The 17,344-nt window shown below is 52.3% G+C and overlaps 1 protein-coding gene across 3 annotated transcripts; it reads left to right on the forward strand.

Moving 5' to 3' along the window:
- The first annotated feature begins 7,912 nt into the window (after positions 1-7,912).
- On the forward strand, positions 7,913-16,842 carry C1QTNF6 (C1q and TNF related 6). 3 transcript variants are annotated; one of them, XM_034777231.1, is made up of 3 exons: positions 7,913-8,003; positions 12,485-12,734; positions 14,073-16,842. In XM_034777231.1, exons 2-3 carry the CDS (start codon positions 12,491-12,493, stop codon positions 14,618-14,620), a joined length of 792 nt encoding a protein of 263 aa, XP_034633122.1. In that variant the 5' UTR covers positions 7,913-8,003; positions 12,485-12,490; the 3' UTR covers positions 14,621-16,842. The 3 variants fall into 3 exon arrangements, with proteins under 3 accessions (XP_034633122.1, XP_034633114.1, XP_034633131.1); XM_034777223.1 differs by lacking the exon at positions 7,913-8,003 and adding an exon at positions 10,067-10,540; XM_034777240.1 differs by lacking the exon at positions 7,913-8,003 and adding an exon at positions 10,991-11,178.
- The last annotated feature ends 502 nt before the right edge of the window (positions 16,843-17,344 follow it).

The following is a 17,344-nucleotide window of genomic DNA, read 5'->3' on the forward strand; positions in this document are numbered from 1 at the left end:
CAATGTCAAAAGATCAGTCTGTGTGTGAGTACGATTGTGCTGGGAGGATGAGGGTGCAGGTGTGAAAAATGGGGGTGTCTGTGGGCGGGGGCAGCTATGTGGGAATTATGGTTGCCAAGTGTCTGGTTTTCGACTGAAAAGTCCGGTCAAAAGGGGACCTGTGCAGTGTCTGGTTAGTACGACTGACCAGACACCAAAAGTCTGGTTCCCACAGTGACCAGCCTCTGCTGCAGGGAGGGTGGGAAGGGCATCTGCTGCTGGAGGAGCTCAGCTGATGGACTGGAGAGAAGCTTAGGAACTGGCTCCCAGCTCCAGCGGAGAAGAGGTAGGTACCACCTTCTCAGCCGGGGCCCGGCTCTCTATGGCCCCTCGCTCCGGTGACCAACCCCGCCTCCCCCCCGCCTTGCTATGCCCCCTGACTCTTGCTCCAGGGACCAAACCCCCCTCTGCTGGCCCCCCGATTAGCCCCTGCCCTGCCATGCCCCAATTGGGCAAGCAGGCAGGCACCGCGACAGCTCCTCCCAGCCCAGCTCTGCAGGTGGCAGGTGAGTCCCATGGGAGGGGGGAGCGAGTGACTGGGAGGGGGCTGTAGTGTCCAGTTTTAAAAAAATTGGAAAACTGGCAACCATACTGGGAGTGAGGGTGGGAATTTTTGTGAATATGGTAATTCCCATATAGGCGTATGGTGGGCAGATGAGAGTGTGTGTGTGTGTACAGGGGTTCAGGACTGGTTTTTCTGTGGGTAGGTGTATGTGAAATTTTTGTACAGGTACAGGGACTGATTTTGTCTCTGTGGGGGTATCTGTACAGGTGCAGGGGGTTGTTTGTCTCTGGGTGTCTCTGTGGGGGTATCTGTACAGGTGCAGGGGGTTGATTTGCCTCTGTGGGGTTGTCTGTATGGGTGCAGGGGTTGATTTGTCTCTGGCGGTGTCCGTGGGGTGTCCATGCAGGGGTGGGTCTGCATGGGTACGAAGGTGGATTTGTCTGCATGTGTGTGGTGGAAAGGTGGCTGCATATGGGGGGGTATGTGTGAGCATCTCTCCCTCTACCTTGCTCCATTCCTGCAGGCTCTGATAAATGCCTCTCCCCATACCTTGAACTTTTCTATAAATGCTGTTGCTAAGATACGGCGATCAGTAAGAGTGACTTATCCAGAGTCTTCAGTAGGATTCTGGGCACCTTCCTCCAGGGGGCGGCTTTGGGGAAATTGGAGGCGGCGTGGGTGTGTGTGTGTTAAAGACCAGCCAAAAGGAGAAAGTGCTCCAAGAGATAAGGAAGGATCCTGCGGGATGTGTAAATGGTGTCTCTCTAGGGCAGAAATACTTTTCAGCTCAAGGGGCACCTCCGAGAGGGAGGGAGCGAGACTGTGAGGGGCTAGTTGTGTCGTCGTAGGGAGCAGCCACAAGGCCAAAAACACAGAACAGATTTGAAGCCGAAGTAGAAAAATGCAGTGGGAACAGCAGAGAAAGGAGGCTTGAATGGTGAGACCAACCGCACAATGGAGTCACGTTCCTGAGGAGCAAATTCATTCAGAATCAGTACGTGGCTAAATGAGAACTTGTTGGTCAACGTGGGGATAGCCAAGCCCAGAGAAAGCAGCCAGCGCTGGGCAAGGAGTGTACTACAGTAGGTGTCTTCCAGTGCTGGACTGGCTGTCAGGGAGGGTTAACAGATACTGACCACACAGCTGTCTTGGTGCTGGACTGTCTGTGACTGGGGGTGGGATTGGGGCTGATACCCCTAACCCTGCAGTCCCAGCACTGGACTTTCTGTGAGTAATAACCCTCTCTCCACCCCAGACCCATCCTTTCTTGTCCCTGGACCCAGTATCTTGGTACCAGACAATCCATGAGTGAAGGCTAATCCCCACAAATCCCCTTTTCTGATTCCTGAAGCATCCATCCTTGTACCAGATATTGTACGTCTCTCTTTGGTGAAATGCATTCCCTTTGCTTGGCCGGGAAAGGGGTGCACATATAAAGATAGGTATACATCACAACGTGAGATTTCAGGGCCTTAGTGTCTGATCTCTTTCCTTGTAAATCACTTGTTGTGGTGGCTTTTCATGTCTCCTCCTTTCTCCTATACCTTTGGAGGCTCGATCCATGCAGAGATACATGCTCATGGACTCTAATGCAGTCTGCAGTCTAAGGAGCAAACCCACAGCAACTGCAGGGAGTTAGCCAATCTCAGTGGCTAGACCAAAAAGGCCATTCTGATTGTGGAAAAAGTTCCAGCTGTCATCTGGTCACCAGGAAGAGAAGGGATCATGACAAACTTTCAGAGCTCCCGTCTATGGCATGGTACAAAAGGCAACAGGTACCGGAGAGGAAAGGGCCTAGATCCCACAATGATAGAGGTAAATAGGTAGATGTCTTGATCCTGCTATTAGGTGGCATCACAGCAAGGGCAATGCTGGGTAATTCTGAAGCAGGAAGCACAGCTGGAGGACGCAGTGGAGATGGCATTGACCTTCTAGGAAGGGAGGCAGCTGGTGGCTTATTCCTGAGCAGTGAGAGTAACAGCCAGAAGAGGATGCAGCTGGAGAGAGGCAGCTCAGAGTACATGGGGAGCAGACACATGAAGGTTTTCCATCTCCTTTTAGACTGGCTACATGACTGCTTTAGCTCCTGCCTTAGGGAGGGAGGGATCCCTGGCTGTCATTTATATTATCAATGTACTATACATGCCACCTTGGCCTTGGCCATAGGATGAAGTAGAAACCCTTTGCCAGGTTGATGGATTAGGGGGAGCTCATGGTCAACCTCTGCAGCCCCCTCCACTACAAGAGATCAGGAATGAAACCTCAAAGACATGTTTGCCTGCAACACCTAGGTGCAGAAACGCTAGGCTGCTCTGCCCTGCAGACGGGACTCAGAGTGCTGTCGATTTCACTAGGCCGTTCAGTGCCTCCCACCATGGAGCTGGCTGAAAAATGGTATGTTTGAGGGGACATGTTCAACGGTTTTTATTTTTTCAAGATATTTCGTGGAAAATTGCAATACGTTCTAATTTTTGCACTGAAACAAGCTCGCCCTCCCATGTTTTCTATCTTTCCCTCCCTGTTCCCCCCTTTTTTCCAGTTGCAAAATGGGGGGAGAAAACAAATAGAAAATGAAAATGGGAAAACCAATCTTTTTTTTTTTTTTTTTACTTTTTTTCATCAAGTCTGAAAAAAAATGTAGTACCAAAAATTGTCTGCAGAATTTTTCCTTGTTGATGAAAAGTCTGTTTTTCATCAGGGGCAGGGGTAAGGGGAGTGAAAATTTTCAACTAGTCTGTCCCACAGCCCTACCTCCCCCGCCCCCTGGTGAGTTCACGGCTGCAGTCTGCTCGTGTTGCCGTGTGCAAACTGCATTCATGTGGCTGGCCCTGTGCATCCCTTCTGGTTTGGGCCCTGCAGTGAGCTGGCTCTGGGAACGATAAGGGCTGAAGTCATGCACAGCAGCTAGTTGAATTCTGAACATGTTCAGGGGGATTTGTTCTAATCAGACGTGGAAATGGATTTTTCTATTCTGGCTGCAGAGACACAGAGATAAGGGTGCCATCAAACCCTCCGTCACACAAAAGGGTTTCATTCTTATCACGTAGAGACCAGAGCTACAAGTCTAGCAGAGGCCACAGCACTTCCAGCAGGCCCTGAAATGCCTCTTCCCTGCTTGTGTTTGATCACAGTCAGGATGCTTAGAAATAGAAGGACCCCATTCTGCTGGCACTGCAAGAATGTGTGTGTGTGCGCACCAGCACACGCATGTGTGTGTGCATTCAAAGCTGGGCTCTGATTACTGACCTTGAAAATATACTCACAACACAACACCCTATGTACCCCCACTAAGCCTAATGCTACACAGTCTGTACCCACACAATCACTGAGCTGTACCTGCTCTCTGCTTGACCATACCCTGCTGCTGTAAGTTCTTTGAAGAGAACTTTGCAGAGATGAAAAGGGCCACATGGAGGGGTTCGGCCTAACTGAAGGGAGGGCACGTTACAAGGCTGCGCTGCTTACACAGCTTGCACTTGATGTCCTTCTCGGCTATTTTCAGGAAGCCATTGTTTACACGATCCGTATGGTAAAACAGCAGCTCTGATAAGGTGAATGGCAAACCTACACAGGCACATGGCGTGTGCCTTCGCTTCTGAATTGTTTGGGAGCATGGGTCAAGGCTGCAGGCTGGGGGTGGTTTCTAAACATTTCTTGGTGCAGGGGAACCAAACAGATAAAAATGCAGAGAGATGTGAACAGATTCAATGCTCCCTGCTCTCCTGGGGATGCAATAGAAAACTGAAACTCTTTATCTGCTTGAACGAGTGGAAAATATGCAAATATTTGCTCATGAAAACTTAATGTTCTTTGCCTTCCCAAGCTTAAAATATGCAAACGCACACATAAGGCACCCACCTCGCACAGCTCTCATACCCAGACAGACAAAACGCCCACCACAGAAACACAGTCACAGCGCCCATCTAAACACATGCACACTCAGCGTAACATGTACCATCTAATATGTGTACGCGCCACCTGTGGGACACAAATAGGGTGACCAGACAGCAAACGTGAAAAATCGGGACAGAAGGGTGGGGGGTAATAGGAGCCTGTATAAGAAAAAGACCCAAAAATCTAGACTGTCCCTATAAAATCGGGTTTACTCTAGACACAAATGCAACCCTAAAAACATACACGCGGATGCATACATGTAAAACATATATGTGCATGCTGACTCATGTATGGTACCTATGCGGGCATTTAGAAACATACTTGCAACACATCCTGTTCCCTGCAAATGGTGTTATATCAGCATCTCCTGTTAAATTAGGAGCAAGGGGCTGTGGGTCAGACTGCAGTACAGGACGACACCTTGCCTAGCACATTCTGTGTCTGTTGTCAGCCATAGGTACACCTGCACCCATGTTTTTAAGTGCTGCAGTAGGCAGGGCTAACCTGCGTGGGCACCACGGCTTCATCTGACACTCACTGCAATAAGTGGTAGTCTCTCCATTGACCGTAGTGGGATTTGGGCTGGGCCCCATACAAAGAAGACTTATAGCGTTGCCAACACAGGCAGCTGCACTTCCTGCTCACAACGGGGCACAGAACGTGCCAGTGTGGACAAGGCTTGAAGCAGAGGGAAAGTTTAACTGTGGCTGTATCTACAAAAACAACAAAGAGTCTGGTGGCACCTTAAAGACTAACAGATTTATTTGGGCATAAGCTTTCGTGAGTAAAAACCTCACTTCTTCGGATGCATAGAGGCTGTAAGTGCTGCTCCTCGTTTCTCCTGCAGGGGGAGCTATTTGCTCACATTGGCCCCTGTCTGGCCTGGTCGCATGCCTTCCCCCCCCGACCCCAACGTCAGGGGCTGTCCAGTTCCCAGCACAGCTGTCAGGGCAAATAGGATTTGGGGGAGCAGGAGTAGGGGTGATCAAGGCCCAAAACATGAGATTCCCATCACTCCCTTGCAGACAGTTCCTAGCGGTAGCCAAGGTAACACTACCACACGTGCTGCCCAACACAAAGCATGCCGAATATTTCCTCAGAGTGGGAGGTTGTTTTATCCTGCAGAAGTGGGGTCTCCACTGGGGCGCCCTGTGCCGGGAGGGGCACAGTCTCCTCCACTCTGACAATGTGGAATTTTGCCAGGCAGCTGAGTGTGCTGGACGGCTTTGGGGCTGGGCATGAGGTGAATGGGAGGGGAGTGGGTCATGTGACCAAATGGGACCCCCTATGTCAATAGCCAGTACTGAGCAAACAGCTTAGATGGGAACCCAAACCGGCCCTGCGCTCCAGCTGTCCGTAAGACCCCTCTCATCTAAGTGACTTTAACATGCTCCTTGCTGGGGGGGCCTGGGCGCAAGGCCCTGCAAATGGGGCAGACGCAGTGGTGCAATGTCACCATCTGTGCACCGTGAAGCAAGCGCCATCGCACTGGGCTGCTGCGCAGGAAGAGCAGACGAATGTAGAAGCAAATATTGGTGCAGGCAGCGCCTCACATTTTCCAAAGGGGCCCTAAAATCCTGCAGCTGCCCTCCAAAGGACACGGACCAGTCTGGAAAAAGAACAGTAGTACTTATTGCACCTTAGAGGCTAACACATTTATTTGGGCATAAGCTTTCGTGGGCTAAAACCCATTTCATCGGATGCATGCAGTGGAAAATACAGTAGGAAGAGATATATACACAGAGAACATGAAAAAATGGGAGTTGCCATACCAACTATAACAAGACTAATCAATTACAGTGGGCTATTATCAGCAGGAGAAAAAAACTTTTGTAGTGATAATGACGATGGCCCATTTCCAACAGTTGACAAGAAGGTGTGAGTAACAGTAGGGGAAAAATTAGCATGGGGAAATAGTTTTTACTTTGTGTAATGACCCATCCACTCCCAGTCTTTATTCAAGCTTAATTTAATGGTGTCCAGTTTGCAAATTAATTCCAATTCTGCAGTTTCTCGTTGGAGTCTGTTTTTGAAGTCTTTTTGTTGGACAATTGCAACTTTTAGGTCTGTAATTGAGTGACCAGGGCGGTTGAAGTGTTCTCCAACTGGTTTTTGAATGTTATAATTCTTGACGTCAGAGTTGTGTCCATTTATTCTTTTGCATAGACACTGTCCAGTTTGGCCAATTTACGTGGCAAAGGGGCACTGCTGGCACAAGATGGCATATATGACATTGGTAGATGTGCAGGTGAATGAGCCTCTGATGGTGTGGCTGATGTAATTAGGTCCTATGATGGTGTCCCTTGAATAGATATGTGGACAGAGTTGGCAACGGGCTTTGTTGCAACGATAGGTTCCTGGGTTAGTGTTTTTGGTGTGTGGTCATTACATAAAGTAAGAACTATTTCCCCATGCTAATTTTTCCCCTATTGTTACTCACACCTTCTTGTCAACTGTTGGAAATGGGCCATCCTCATTATCACTACAAAAGTTTTTTTTCTCCTGCTGATAATAGCCCACCTTAATTGATTAGTCTCATTATAGATGGCACAGCAACACCCAGTTTTTCATGTCCTCTGTGTATATATATTTTCCTACTGTATTTTCCACAGCATGCACCCGATGAAGTGGGTTTTAGCCCACAAAAGTTTATGACCAAATAAATTTGTTAGTTTCTAAGGTGCCACAAGTACTCCTGTTCTTTTTGCTGATACAGACTAACACGGCTACCACTCTGAACCTGGGACCAGTCTGGGGCTCTCCTTCTCTCAATTCAGGCTCCATCTAGCCTTAATTCAGCATCCAGCAGAGCTGTGGGTGGCACTGCACTGGATGTGTAGAACACAGGCCTCTGAGGGTCTACAAACATATAGTAATTTAGCCTCATAACACCCCTACAAGGTAGGAATTAGGGCCGAGATGATCAGATGTTACTAGTGATTCTGGGGGGCCCAACCTGAGCTGCCTTAAAGGGGCTTGGTTGTCAGAGGGCAGGAGCTCAGCACTTCCTGACAATCAGGCCCCTTTATGGTGTCTTTTGGGTACCCAAATATTTAGGCACCTAAAATGACTGGTCATTTTTCAATATCTTGGTCTATCGGCCCATTTCACTAAAGCCAGGAGAGTCTAAGTGACATGCCTGTAACACAGTGAGTCAGTAGCAGGGTTGGGAAGAGAACAGAAAATTCTGACTAACAACCCCCTGTGCTATTGGAAAGCACTCACTCCTTTCCAGGACAGAGCTGGCTCTGCTCCTAAGGAGTAGGCCCTGCTCTAAAAGGGGAATCAGCTGTTTGAACTGTTTGTTTGAGTTGAACAAGTAATGATGTGGGGGGAGGGGAGATTGTTCAGCCTGGTACAGTCCAGAGCGTGGAGGAGGGACTCACAAAGGACCAGACCATCTTCCAAAGGAGGATGGAAAAGACAGTAATTACATAAGAGCCCTTGGCCAGCAGCTGGTTTCAATCAGCTGGGCCTCCTCTCACCCGTTCCTCTGGCAGTGCTAACAAGGAGCAGCTGAGGATACACGTAGCTCAGTGCAGGGCCTCTCTTAAGGGGTTCAGAGGTAAGGGGTTCCCTGTCTTCCACTCACAAGACAAAGTACCCAGAGAGTAGGAAGGGTTGGCAATAGAAAAGGTACTTAATGATAAAGGATAAGTGGCTGGGAAGAAGTGGGAAGGGGCTATTTGCCTGTGTCTAGATATGCATAATGCCTCCAGCCTAGAGAAAAAGCCAGCTCTGCTCAGTGGCTCTGGAAGATGCAAGGCAAAGAATGTGTATGTGTGTGTGAGAAACAGAGGATAGGGTGACCAGATGTCCCAATTTTATAGGGACAGTCCTGATTTTTTGGGTCTTTTTCTTATATAGGCTCCTATTACCCCCACCCCGTCCTGATTTTTCACATTTGCTGTCTGGTCACCCTAGACAGAAATGGAAAAGGAGCAGAGCAGAGAGCTTGGACTGCAGAGGGTTGGAGGAGCTCCTGTGATTAGGCCAGGAAGGGGTCAGTAGTCCTTCTAGATAGGTTAGGGGCCACTTGCAGGGGATTGGGGGTGGGAGGGAGGAGACAGGGCAGTGGGTCAGTCCCTGTAGATAGGTTAGGAGTCATGTGCATGTGATGGGTGGGGAGGGACAATGTAATGAAGGGGACATTGGGGAAGTTCATTTCTTTCACTCTCCAGGTTTTGTCCGAGGGGGGGAGCAGCTGCACTTTAGCAGAGAGTACTGGAATCCAATCTGGCAAGAGCTTTCCTGTGTTGGCTTCAAGGCAGAGAGAAAGCGTGTGTGTGCGCGTGTGCAAAGCCCTGTGGATTCCCCATGTGCTTCTGATCAGATGATAAAATAGCCCATGAACTCTTCAGTAAACTGTGTTTTCACCTACCCCGCTGTGACGAACTGGGACTGTTCTTGCTGGGGTGTGTGAATGCTGACAGGCGAGTGTGGCTAGGATGGTCTGCATCGGGGGATGGGAGTCTGCCCGAGGGAACATACCTGAGCTTGTAACATGAGAACCCAGGAAGGGGTTGGAGGCCAGGTGACTCCGGGGCCCGGGAAACTGAACAAAGGCTGTGGGAGGGGTCGCTGAAGGCAGAGTGTGGGAAGCGAGCTGGAGAGATGGCTGGGGGGCAGAGATGGCTCTGACCCCCCAAAGGGGGGTGGGCTGGGATGCCCTGGGACCCCAAGCTGGACCTAACTGAGAGGTATCCTGTTGTCTGTGCCTGCAAGACCTGTCTTGGACTGTATTCCTGTCATCCAAATAAACCTTCTGCTTTACTGGCTGGCTGAGAGTCATGGTGAATCGCAGGAAGCCGGGGGTGCAGGGCCCTGACTCCCCCAATACTCCGTGACACCCACTAACTCACAAGAGTGTAGCAAGAAGGCTGGAGAGAAGATGGAAGCCAACCTTCAGCCACTGCTCCAAGGAAAACGTCGCCCATAGATAAGGTGCAAAGCTGCAAAAGGGGCTGGAAAATATCCTACCTGGAAATATTCAATAGCTCCCAGAGGACCTAGGCCAAGATGACTCAGAGATTGGCTCTACCTTCATATTAACTGTGCTGCGGCTTCACTTTTACACCCCACAGGATACTCCCAACCCTAATTAAGCCTCACCACTAGCCATGGGAGGGAGGCAATTCAGGGTCCTTGGGCCATAATCTCTGTCACAGCTCCATTAGCAGGGAATTTGGCCTAGCATCCCCATTTTACACATGGGGAAAGTGAGGCACAGAGTGGTGACCAGGCAGGTCAATGGCAGAACCTGGATTAAAAGTCAGGAGTACTGTTGTGAATTGCTGAATTGCCCCTCTGCCCTGGTGAGGCCACCCTGCTGGCTGGGACGAAAGGGGCATTCATCTATGTGCATTCATTTGTGGGGTTCCAGTAGAGCAGGGAGTGCTTCCCCAGTGCTTCCCCTCCCTCCTCCGTCCTATGCTCTCTGCACATATTTTCCCAGCCTTTCTGTTTGCTTCTCCAGTGGTGCTGGGGTTCCTGCCAAGCCCCAGCTACTCCTCGGGAAGCGAGCCGGCTGTAACTGCCTCTGACTCCCAAACTAAACAATCGGAAAAATGTTTCCTTTCCTCAGGCTCCCATGGCCTGTTAAACATTCTCCAGCTTTCCTCTGGAATTACAGGAGCGGAGCAAACCTGCTGAGTCGGCATTTATGCTCGCAGGGTGGAGGGGGAAATCGCTTTGCTCACCCAGGCCACCCAGGCCCGCGCCAAGTCTAGCTAGAGAAGACGCCTGGAAGGCCTCTGGCTTAGCTGCATGGGGAACTGAGGGCAAAGGGTACCTTGCAACAGCACAGCATCTCAGCCCCAGGCCCCTCATGCAAGGCCCACCACAGATGGCGTGACGAGATAGCCCAGGGCTGGCTACAAAGAGCCACGTACACATCTGGCTCGAGAGAAGAGTTGGTGGCGTGGGCTTTCCCCAGCGAGGTCATGTTCCAGAGCGTTTCCAGCTGGAGACGCCCTTTCTGGAGAAGATTTCAGGCAGAGGACGTGACCCGTGCACCAGAGAGGGGACTGGTCTGTGCCCCGGCCAGAGAGGGAACCAAAACAGGGAAGAGACAGATCCCTACCCGAATCAGCAGGAGGCGCTGTAAGGAATGGAGCAGAGGAGGGAACACTGGGGAAAGCCTGCCCTAGCCACCCAGTAGGGATTGGGGTCTGGGGGGTGAGCAAGAGCTCTGCCCCAGCGGCAGCAGGGGGGCTAACGCAGGGGAGGGCGGGGGGATGTTTGTACAGGGCTTGGGGGACGCTGTGCACCACAGCAGAGCAGAGGAGGCAGGCAGGGAAAGGTCAGGCCTGGAGGGACTGTCCCGGCCAGAGGGGCAAGTGATGGAGGGGGACTTGCCCAATGCCCCTGTGCGTGTCAAACCCGAGCTCTCCCCGGGCAGGCAGCTGCTGCCACTGTCCCTGGGGGCCTGAAGGCAGGGCCCGGGGCTGGGGGGGTCTCCTCGCTTTCCAGCTTGCCCCAGGCAAGGGTTAAAGGCGGCGGTGCGGAGCGAGCCGGGCCGCGGGGAGAAGGGGGCGCGCCGGGGGCGGGGAGGGAGGCAGGCGCAGCCCGGCTCTGCGCCGAAGCCAGCGGTTTGCGGTGCCTTTGCCAGCAGCGAGCTTCCCGCGCCATGGGACTCGGGGCGAGCGGCGCTAGCAGAGGCTGCCCGGCCAGCAGCGGGGAGTGAGCGGCTCGCAGCGCACGGGACCCTTCCGGCGGCGGCCTGTCGCCTCTTCTGCAGGGTGAGCCGGGGGCGGAGGGGCGAGGGCTGCGGGTTTGATCGCAAGCGCGGCTCGCCCGTCTCGCTGGGGCCCATTGCACCCTCCAGCCCCGGTGTAGGCTCGAGCGGGCAGAGCTGAGCAACCACACGTGCCTATCCCGGCCCCTTCGGCGCTGCCCCTTGCTGCCCCTCCGCAGCTGGAAGGCTCCTGCTGTGGCAGCACCGCAGGGCCAGATGTGGCTCTCGGATGCCTGCCCCAGGCTTCTGTCCAAGAGAGCAGAAGTTGGCCACTGCTAACTAAGCCTCTCCCCCCCCCCAGGTATGGAAATATTGCTAATCCCGTGAGCTGCAGGGGGAAGTGACTTGGCCAAGGTCACAGACTCAGTCAGTGGCAGAGGACTCAGCAGCATGTGGTTTCTAGTCCTGTGAGCGGGTCACTTGGCTGCACCTTGTGAGCTTGGCGGTGATGGAACAGTACCCCTGGGGTGTGAGCTGGTTAGATGCTCTCTAATGGGATTTCGAGCAAGACTCCAATTAAAGAAAATACCCATTGCTGAGTGAGCCGCAAGAAGTTTGTCTGTGACCCTCCCCCAAGGTTAGAAACCGATTTGATGCTCTCATGAGCTAACAGATTTATCGTTCCCCTACCAGAACTCCTGTCCTTCCTGATAACAGCAGACAGCTCAAGAATACCCTGGCAATGTGCTTTTCCCCCTCCGTGACCCCCCAGATATGTCAGCTCAGAAGTAGGTATGGTTTCAGCTTTGCCAGCGGTATGAGGTGAGCAAATGACCCAAGCAGGATGTTTTCAGTGTTGTAAGGTCACGACCCTTATCGCAGAGCTAACCTCTGAGACCTGAGTTTGTTTTCATCACCAGGGGCTCTTGGATTTGCCTCTTCTCCCTTTATTGCAGCCTGAAGATTGAATCCCCGGGTGCTGGTGCCCTGGGTTCCAGTGGTTACACTATGGGCGCTGGTGCTCTAGGTTCTGGAGGACAGGCCTCCTCTTAGTGGCAGGAACCCAGGCTCCAGGGAATCAGGCGCCCTAGCAGTGACGCCACTGCGGCTTGGACTGCAGCCTTAGCCCTCCAGGGACAGGCATGTATTAGACTCCAAAGTAGCAGCTCTCTATAGAACCGTTACGAACTCTGTCTTTCTCTATAGAACCGTTACGAACTCCTTCCTTCCCTCTCTGCTCCCGCGATGAATGAGCTGGCTTTAGCCACAGAGAATGGAGGTGCAGTGCCCTGTCCTTTCATGTTTGCCTCTGCCTTGGCTCAGTCATCCCCTTCTTCTGTCTCTCTCTCTTACTGGCTCATGTCTTCCAGGTCACTATGGTAATGATTCAGCTACAAGCTCGCGTGGCCTTCCTTGTGCTCCCTCTGTTTGTATTTGGGGCACCTACCGATGAGCCTGACCCCAAAGAAGCAACAACCCTCCCAAATGGCTGCAGACGCTGCTGCGACCCACTGGATTCCCATGGCTCCTCAGAGGTCACCCCCGGCCCTGCCGGACGCCATTCGTCACTGTACCCAATGCCGGAAGTGCGTCCATACATCAACATCACCATACTGAAGGGTAAGTGCCAAGCCAGTGTGCCTGGGACCCAAGGTCTGCTTGGGAACCAGCGTCGCTGTAGTGAAAGGTAAGGTTCTGTGCTGGCATACCAGGTGCCCACAGATTACCAGTGACTTCAGTGTCACCATACTGAAGGGCAACAGTGCATCAGTTGTACCCATCAAACACCTAGTTGCCAGACTGAAAGGCATGCCCCAGCATATCCAGTGCCTGATGTCCAGACTGATGGACGTCTAATTGTCTGTCATTATGAAGGGTAAGTGCCCATGCTGGTACATGTAGACTTATGCCCATGTAGCCAGAGAGGTGGAATCAGCCTGTAGAATGCCAGTTTCCCCCTGAACCCAGCAGTCTTCCTGCTGTAGCCTCTGAATTCAGGGGAGCCACCTCTTCGCCTGCTTTCCACTGGCTCCTGTTTATTGCCACTGGGGGAGAAGCATCAGCAGTTGCCTCTTGCCAATCTGCACATACTTCAGGATGAAGCTGCCCTGTAGTGCAGAGGGAGGGAGCAGCGGGTCTTTGCCCAGCCAGGAAGAAGGAGAGGGTGTGCCGTTAACAAAGGCACAGTGCCACCACTAATGTCCTGCGCAGGGAAGGCTAATGGGAGGCCATCTCCATGGACCTCATGTCATCTGGGAGAGGGAGGAGGGGAATGACATGAGCCCTAACATTCACTTTTCTCCCCAAGCAGCTAGGAGGATGCTTGCATGAACACCCCCACACTCATATTTGCAAAGAGTGACTCCCAGCCAAGACCTGCTCCAGGCAGCTCCTGCTGGCTTAGCTCAGAGTGGAATGGGGGTGGCTTTCCGGTGCAGATCAGCTACTTCCTCAAGGGTCCCCATTTGAGGCTTAATGCATAGGATGTGCATGCATGGTGAGTCCTGGCACTGAATGGGAGATTCTGCTCTTTGGGCCCAGTTCATCATTGCTCTGCAGCCCGTTTGTGCTAGCTAGGCATAGGGGCGCTCAGAACCACCTCCACAACAACTCCCAGCACTGGGGGCATTCTGGGGCCAGAGCAGGGAGGGGTGGCCGGGGGAACCGGTGCTCAAGGAAGTTTGTGTTCCTGTAAAGCCCCAAAGAGGCTCGTGAAACAGGGTAACAAGTTAGGGGTGTCATAGCCTGTGTGGGAAGCTGCACTAGCCCCCACAACCCCTGAACAGGGAAAGCACAGACTAGCTGTGCTGGTGCCTGCACAGGGATGAATCAGGTCCTCTGTACACAGCTCTAGTTTCTGGCCACAACCCTGGCCTCCTCAAGACAGCCCAGTGCTTGGCAGCTTTCCCATCTCACTTGGGTATCTTATGGAGCGCATCCCTCTGCTTTGTTTCCTAGGAGACAAAGGAGATCGGGGGGAGCCTGGGAATCCAGGCAAATGGGGCAAAGAGGGGCCACCAGGCGAGCGGGGCCCCCAGGGTCAGAAAGGCAGCAAGGGGCAGATGGGTGCCCCGGGGGATCCGTGCAAGCACCAGTATGCCGCTTTCTCGGTGGGCCGCAAGAAGGCACTGCACAGTAGCGAGGGCTACCAGGCCCTGATCTTCGACACCGTCTTTGTCAACCTCTATGGCCACTTCGACATGTTCAAGGGCAAGTTCTACTGCTACACGGCCGGTCTCTACTACTTCAGCCTAAACGTCCACACCTGGAACTTCAAGGAGACCTACATGCACGTCATGCACAACGACCAGGAGCAGGTCATCCTGTACGCCCAGCCCAGCGACCGCAGTATCATGCAGAGCCAGAGCCTCATGCTGGAGCTGCGGGAGAACGACGAGGTCTGGGTGCGCCTCTACAAGCGGGAGCGGGAGAACGCCATCTACAGTGATGATGTGGACATCTACATCACCTTCAGCGGCTACTTGATCAAGCCCAGCCTGGAATGACTGCCCTCCTCCCTCTCTGTCCTTCTCTCTCTCTCTTTCTCTTTTCACTGCCCGCAATCACTGCAAACCACAAAGGAGGAAATGGACTGGGGGCTACCTGGGAGGGTCATGAGATGGGAGGGCACCAGGGAGCCTGAAAGAAAACACCAGCTAGCCAAATCAGGGCCATCCTCATTCAAAGTGTGTCATTGACTTCCAGGTATGCCCCATTCACCTTGAATAGGGGGTGCCTCAGGTCACCCCTGGTCTTGCTAGGCCAGGTGAGCCTTCCCACAGCCTAACTCAGCGGTAGGGACACAGATAACGATACAAAGCAAGGGAGTGATGGTACAGTCCCTGGCTGTGTAGACTATCGCTCATCTGGGACATAGAGGACCGGATCCTCTGCTGGTGTAAATCGGTGTCGCTCCACTGAAGTCAACAGAGTTATACCCAGGTACACCTGCTGTGGATCTAGCCCTAAGTATTGAAAGAGAGCGAGATCCTGTCGGCCATCAGCAAAGCTCTCCTCCAAGCCTCCCGTGGGATGCTCTCCGGTCTCAACTCCCGTGTTAGGTTCAAAGCCATCCCAGCTTTGGACTGTTCCTTTTCTGGAGGCTGAAACACCTGATTCTGCTCCCCCACCCCCACCAGATTTACACCAGTGACTATCAACTTCTGCAGAGTTCCCTCTACTGCGTGCTGGTGTGAGAAGAGAATCAGGCACTGGATTCCACTGCCATAGTCCCAGGGGTGTGGCTGGAACAGTTCTGCTAGGAGACAATCATTCCTTTAAAATCCCACCTCCAATCCATTTGAAAACACAATAGGGAGGGACTGGCTGAGTCTGGTGGTAGGTTATACCTTTTACTACTAATGCACAGGGTCAGCTTCTGTCCAGTATCTCCCTGATACTCCAATGGAAGAGGGATAGCCAGTGGTTGCTTCGTAACCTGTACCAGGTGAATTGGGCATCTCAGTCCTGCTCCCAGTGAACAGGTGTCCACATCATTAAAACGTCCCCACTGCTGACTCTGTCTCCTTTGCTGGTGATCTCTGTGGAGAAGCCACGGAGACTGAAATACACTCCCACCCCTTGCAGTCAGGGGTGAGACACGTTGGCAGGGCTGCACGGCAAAGCTTGTGCTGCCACTGCCTGTGCGTGACCGCCGGGGTTTTCAGTGGCCCTCAGCGCTGACCTAGCTCTGCTTCCACTGACATCAAAGGGAGCTTTGCCACTGGCTTCGCTGGCAGCTGAATCAGCTCTGAGTGCTTTCGCAACCCCCTCCCTACGTGTCCTGAGGACACAATAAAGACGAGATGCCAGGCTGTCACTGGGTCCGTTTTCGACAGGACTAAACTCACACCAGAGAGACATCAGAGGGAAAGAAAGGAGAGGTGAACACGAGAGCACTGCAGGCCAGTTTCGCTCTCGTTCATATTGCTGCCCCTAATTTACTCAGGATGAGGAGCTGAGGGGAAAGGATCAAGTCCCAGGCTCTTCCCCACCTGACCCTCAGATCAGCTTGCATTAGCATAACTGGTATGAAAAGCAGGGTCCCTCCAAGGAAGGTTGGTCCTAATCAGGGGCCCCATGCGTCTGAGGGAATGCCAGGGTGTGAGGAACATGGAGACTGGAATTCCTCTCTCCCGGCCCAGTGGAGTGGGGAAAGGCTCCAGAGTCGGGCTTGGGGGAGTCGTGAGGAGCCGCATGCTGGGGGTGAGGTTTAGGAGTGAAGGAACTAGCAATTAAATTCTTCTCCCTCTCTTTTTAGAAGCCACAGACTGCCAACCCAGCTGTTGTGTATTTACAGTGTGTGGTGTCCCTGTGTCTCCCCAGAGAGGAGCAGGAATCTTTAATGCTGAATAACTTCCAGACATGAGCTCTGAATTCCCTCCCTTTCCAATGTCACTGTTTACTTCTGCAGGGCCAGGGCCAGGGCCAGCTTGGGGGCTCAAACACTCCAAAGGGGCAGCTGGTCGGTGCTTAAAATGCATTGGTGGGGAGGGGAGGGAGAATGTGTGTTTCATGGGCCAGCTTCAGCCCCTTGGTGCTAAATAAGATGGCAGCCCCTTGGTGCTAAACCAGGTTTCAAGAGAGTCACTGGTGCTTACTGGGAGGGGTGTCAGGGTAGCAGAGACACAAAGTACTGTGGAATTAATGGTGCTTTACATTACAGAAAACTACCAAGAACTTTTGTATATATGTTTTCAGTTTTATTAAAACTTTTTTTGCACTTTGAGATGATTTCCCCTATAGGGTCTTTTCTTTCTGTCTCCAGTCAGGTTAAGGCAGGGGGCCCCACTGGTGTAGGAGGCCAGAAGACCTGGCTTCTATTCCTGGCGCAGTCACTCACCTACTGAGTGATCTTGGGCGAGTTACTCTCAGTGCCTCTGTTTCCCCATCTGTCAGCTGGAGATGATGATGCTCAACCTCCTTTGTAAAGGGCTTTGAGATCTATGGATGAAAGGCGCTATGTGAGATTTGTCATTAGTAGGACATTTCTGATCCTTCATAGAAAATGTTCTCAGCTACCAAAGCTCCAAGACGGTGCAGGAGTTACTGGAGAATAAACTGCTAGCGAAGGAAAAAGTACAAATTCTTCAAGGGGGTTCTTTAGCTGAACATGGGGAGGTAGAAGTCGCTTGTAAGAGAACAGATGTTTTTTCTTGTGCTGTTGCCGATCTTGGTCCTTGTTGGCTGCTCTATACAGGAAGAACGGGCTTTCCCTGTGGTATTTCCAG

The sequence above is a fragment of the Trachemys scripta genome, chromosome 1 (assembly GCF_013100865.1).
Source record: "Trachemys scripta elegans isolate TJP31775 chromosome 1, CAS_Tse_1.0, whole genome shotgun sequence".
NCBI lineage: Eukaryota > Metazoa > Chordata > Testudines > Emydidae > Trachemys > Trachemys scripta.

Excerpts from the sequence above, each read along its gene's own strand:
- C1QTNF6 (XM_034777231.1), top strand. The coding sequence starts at position 12,491 with ATGGTAATGATTCAGCTACAAGCTCGCGTGGCCTTCCTTGTGCTCCCT. Across the intron at positions 12,735-14,072 it reads CAACATCACCATACTGAAGG|GAGACAAAGGAGATCGGGGG; the intron begins GTAAGTGCCAAG and ends TTTGTTTCCTAG.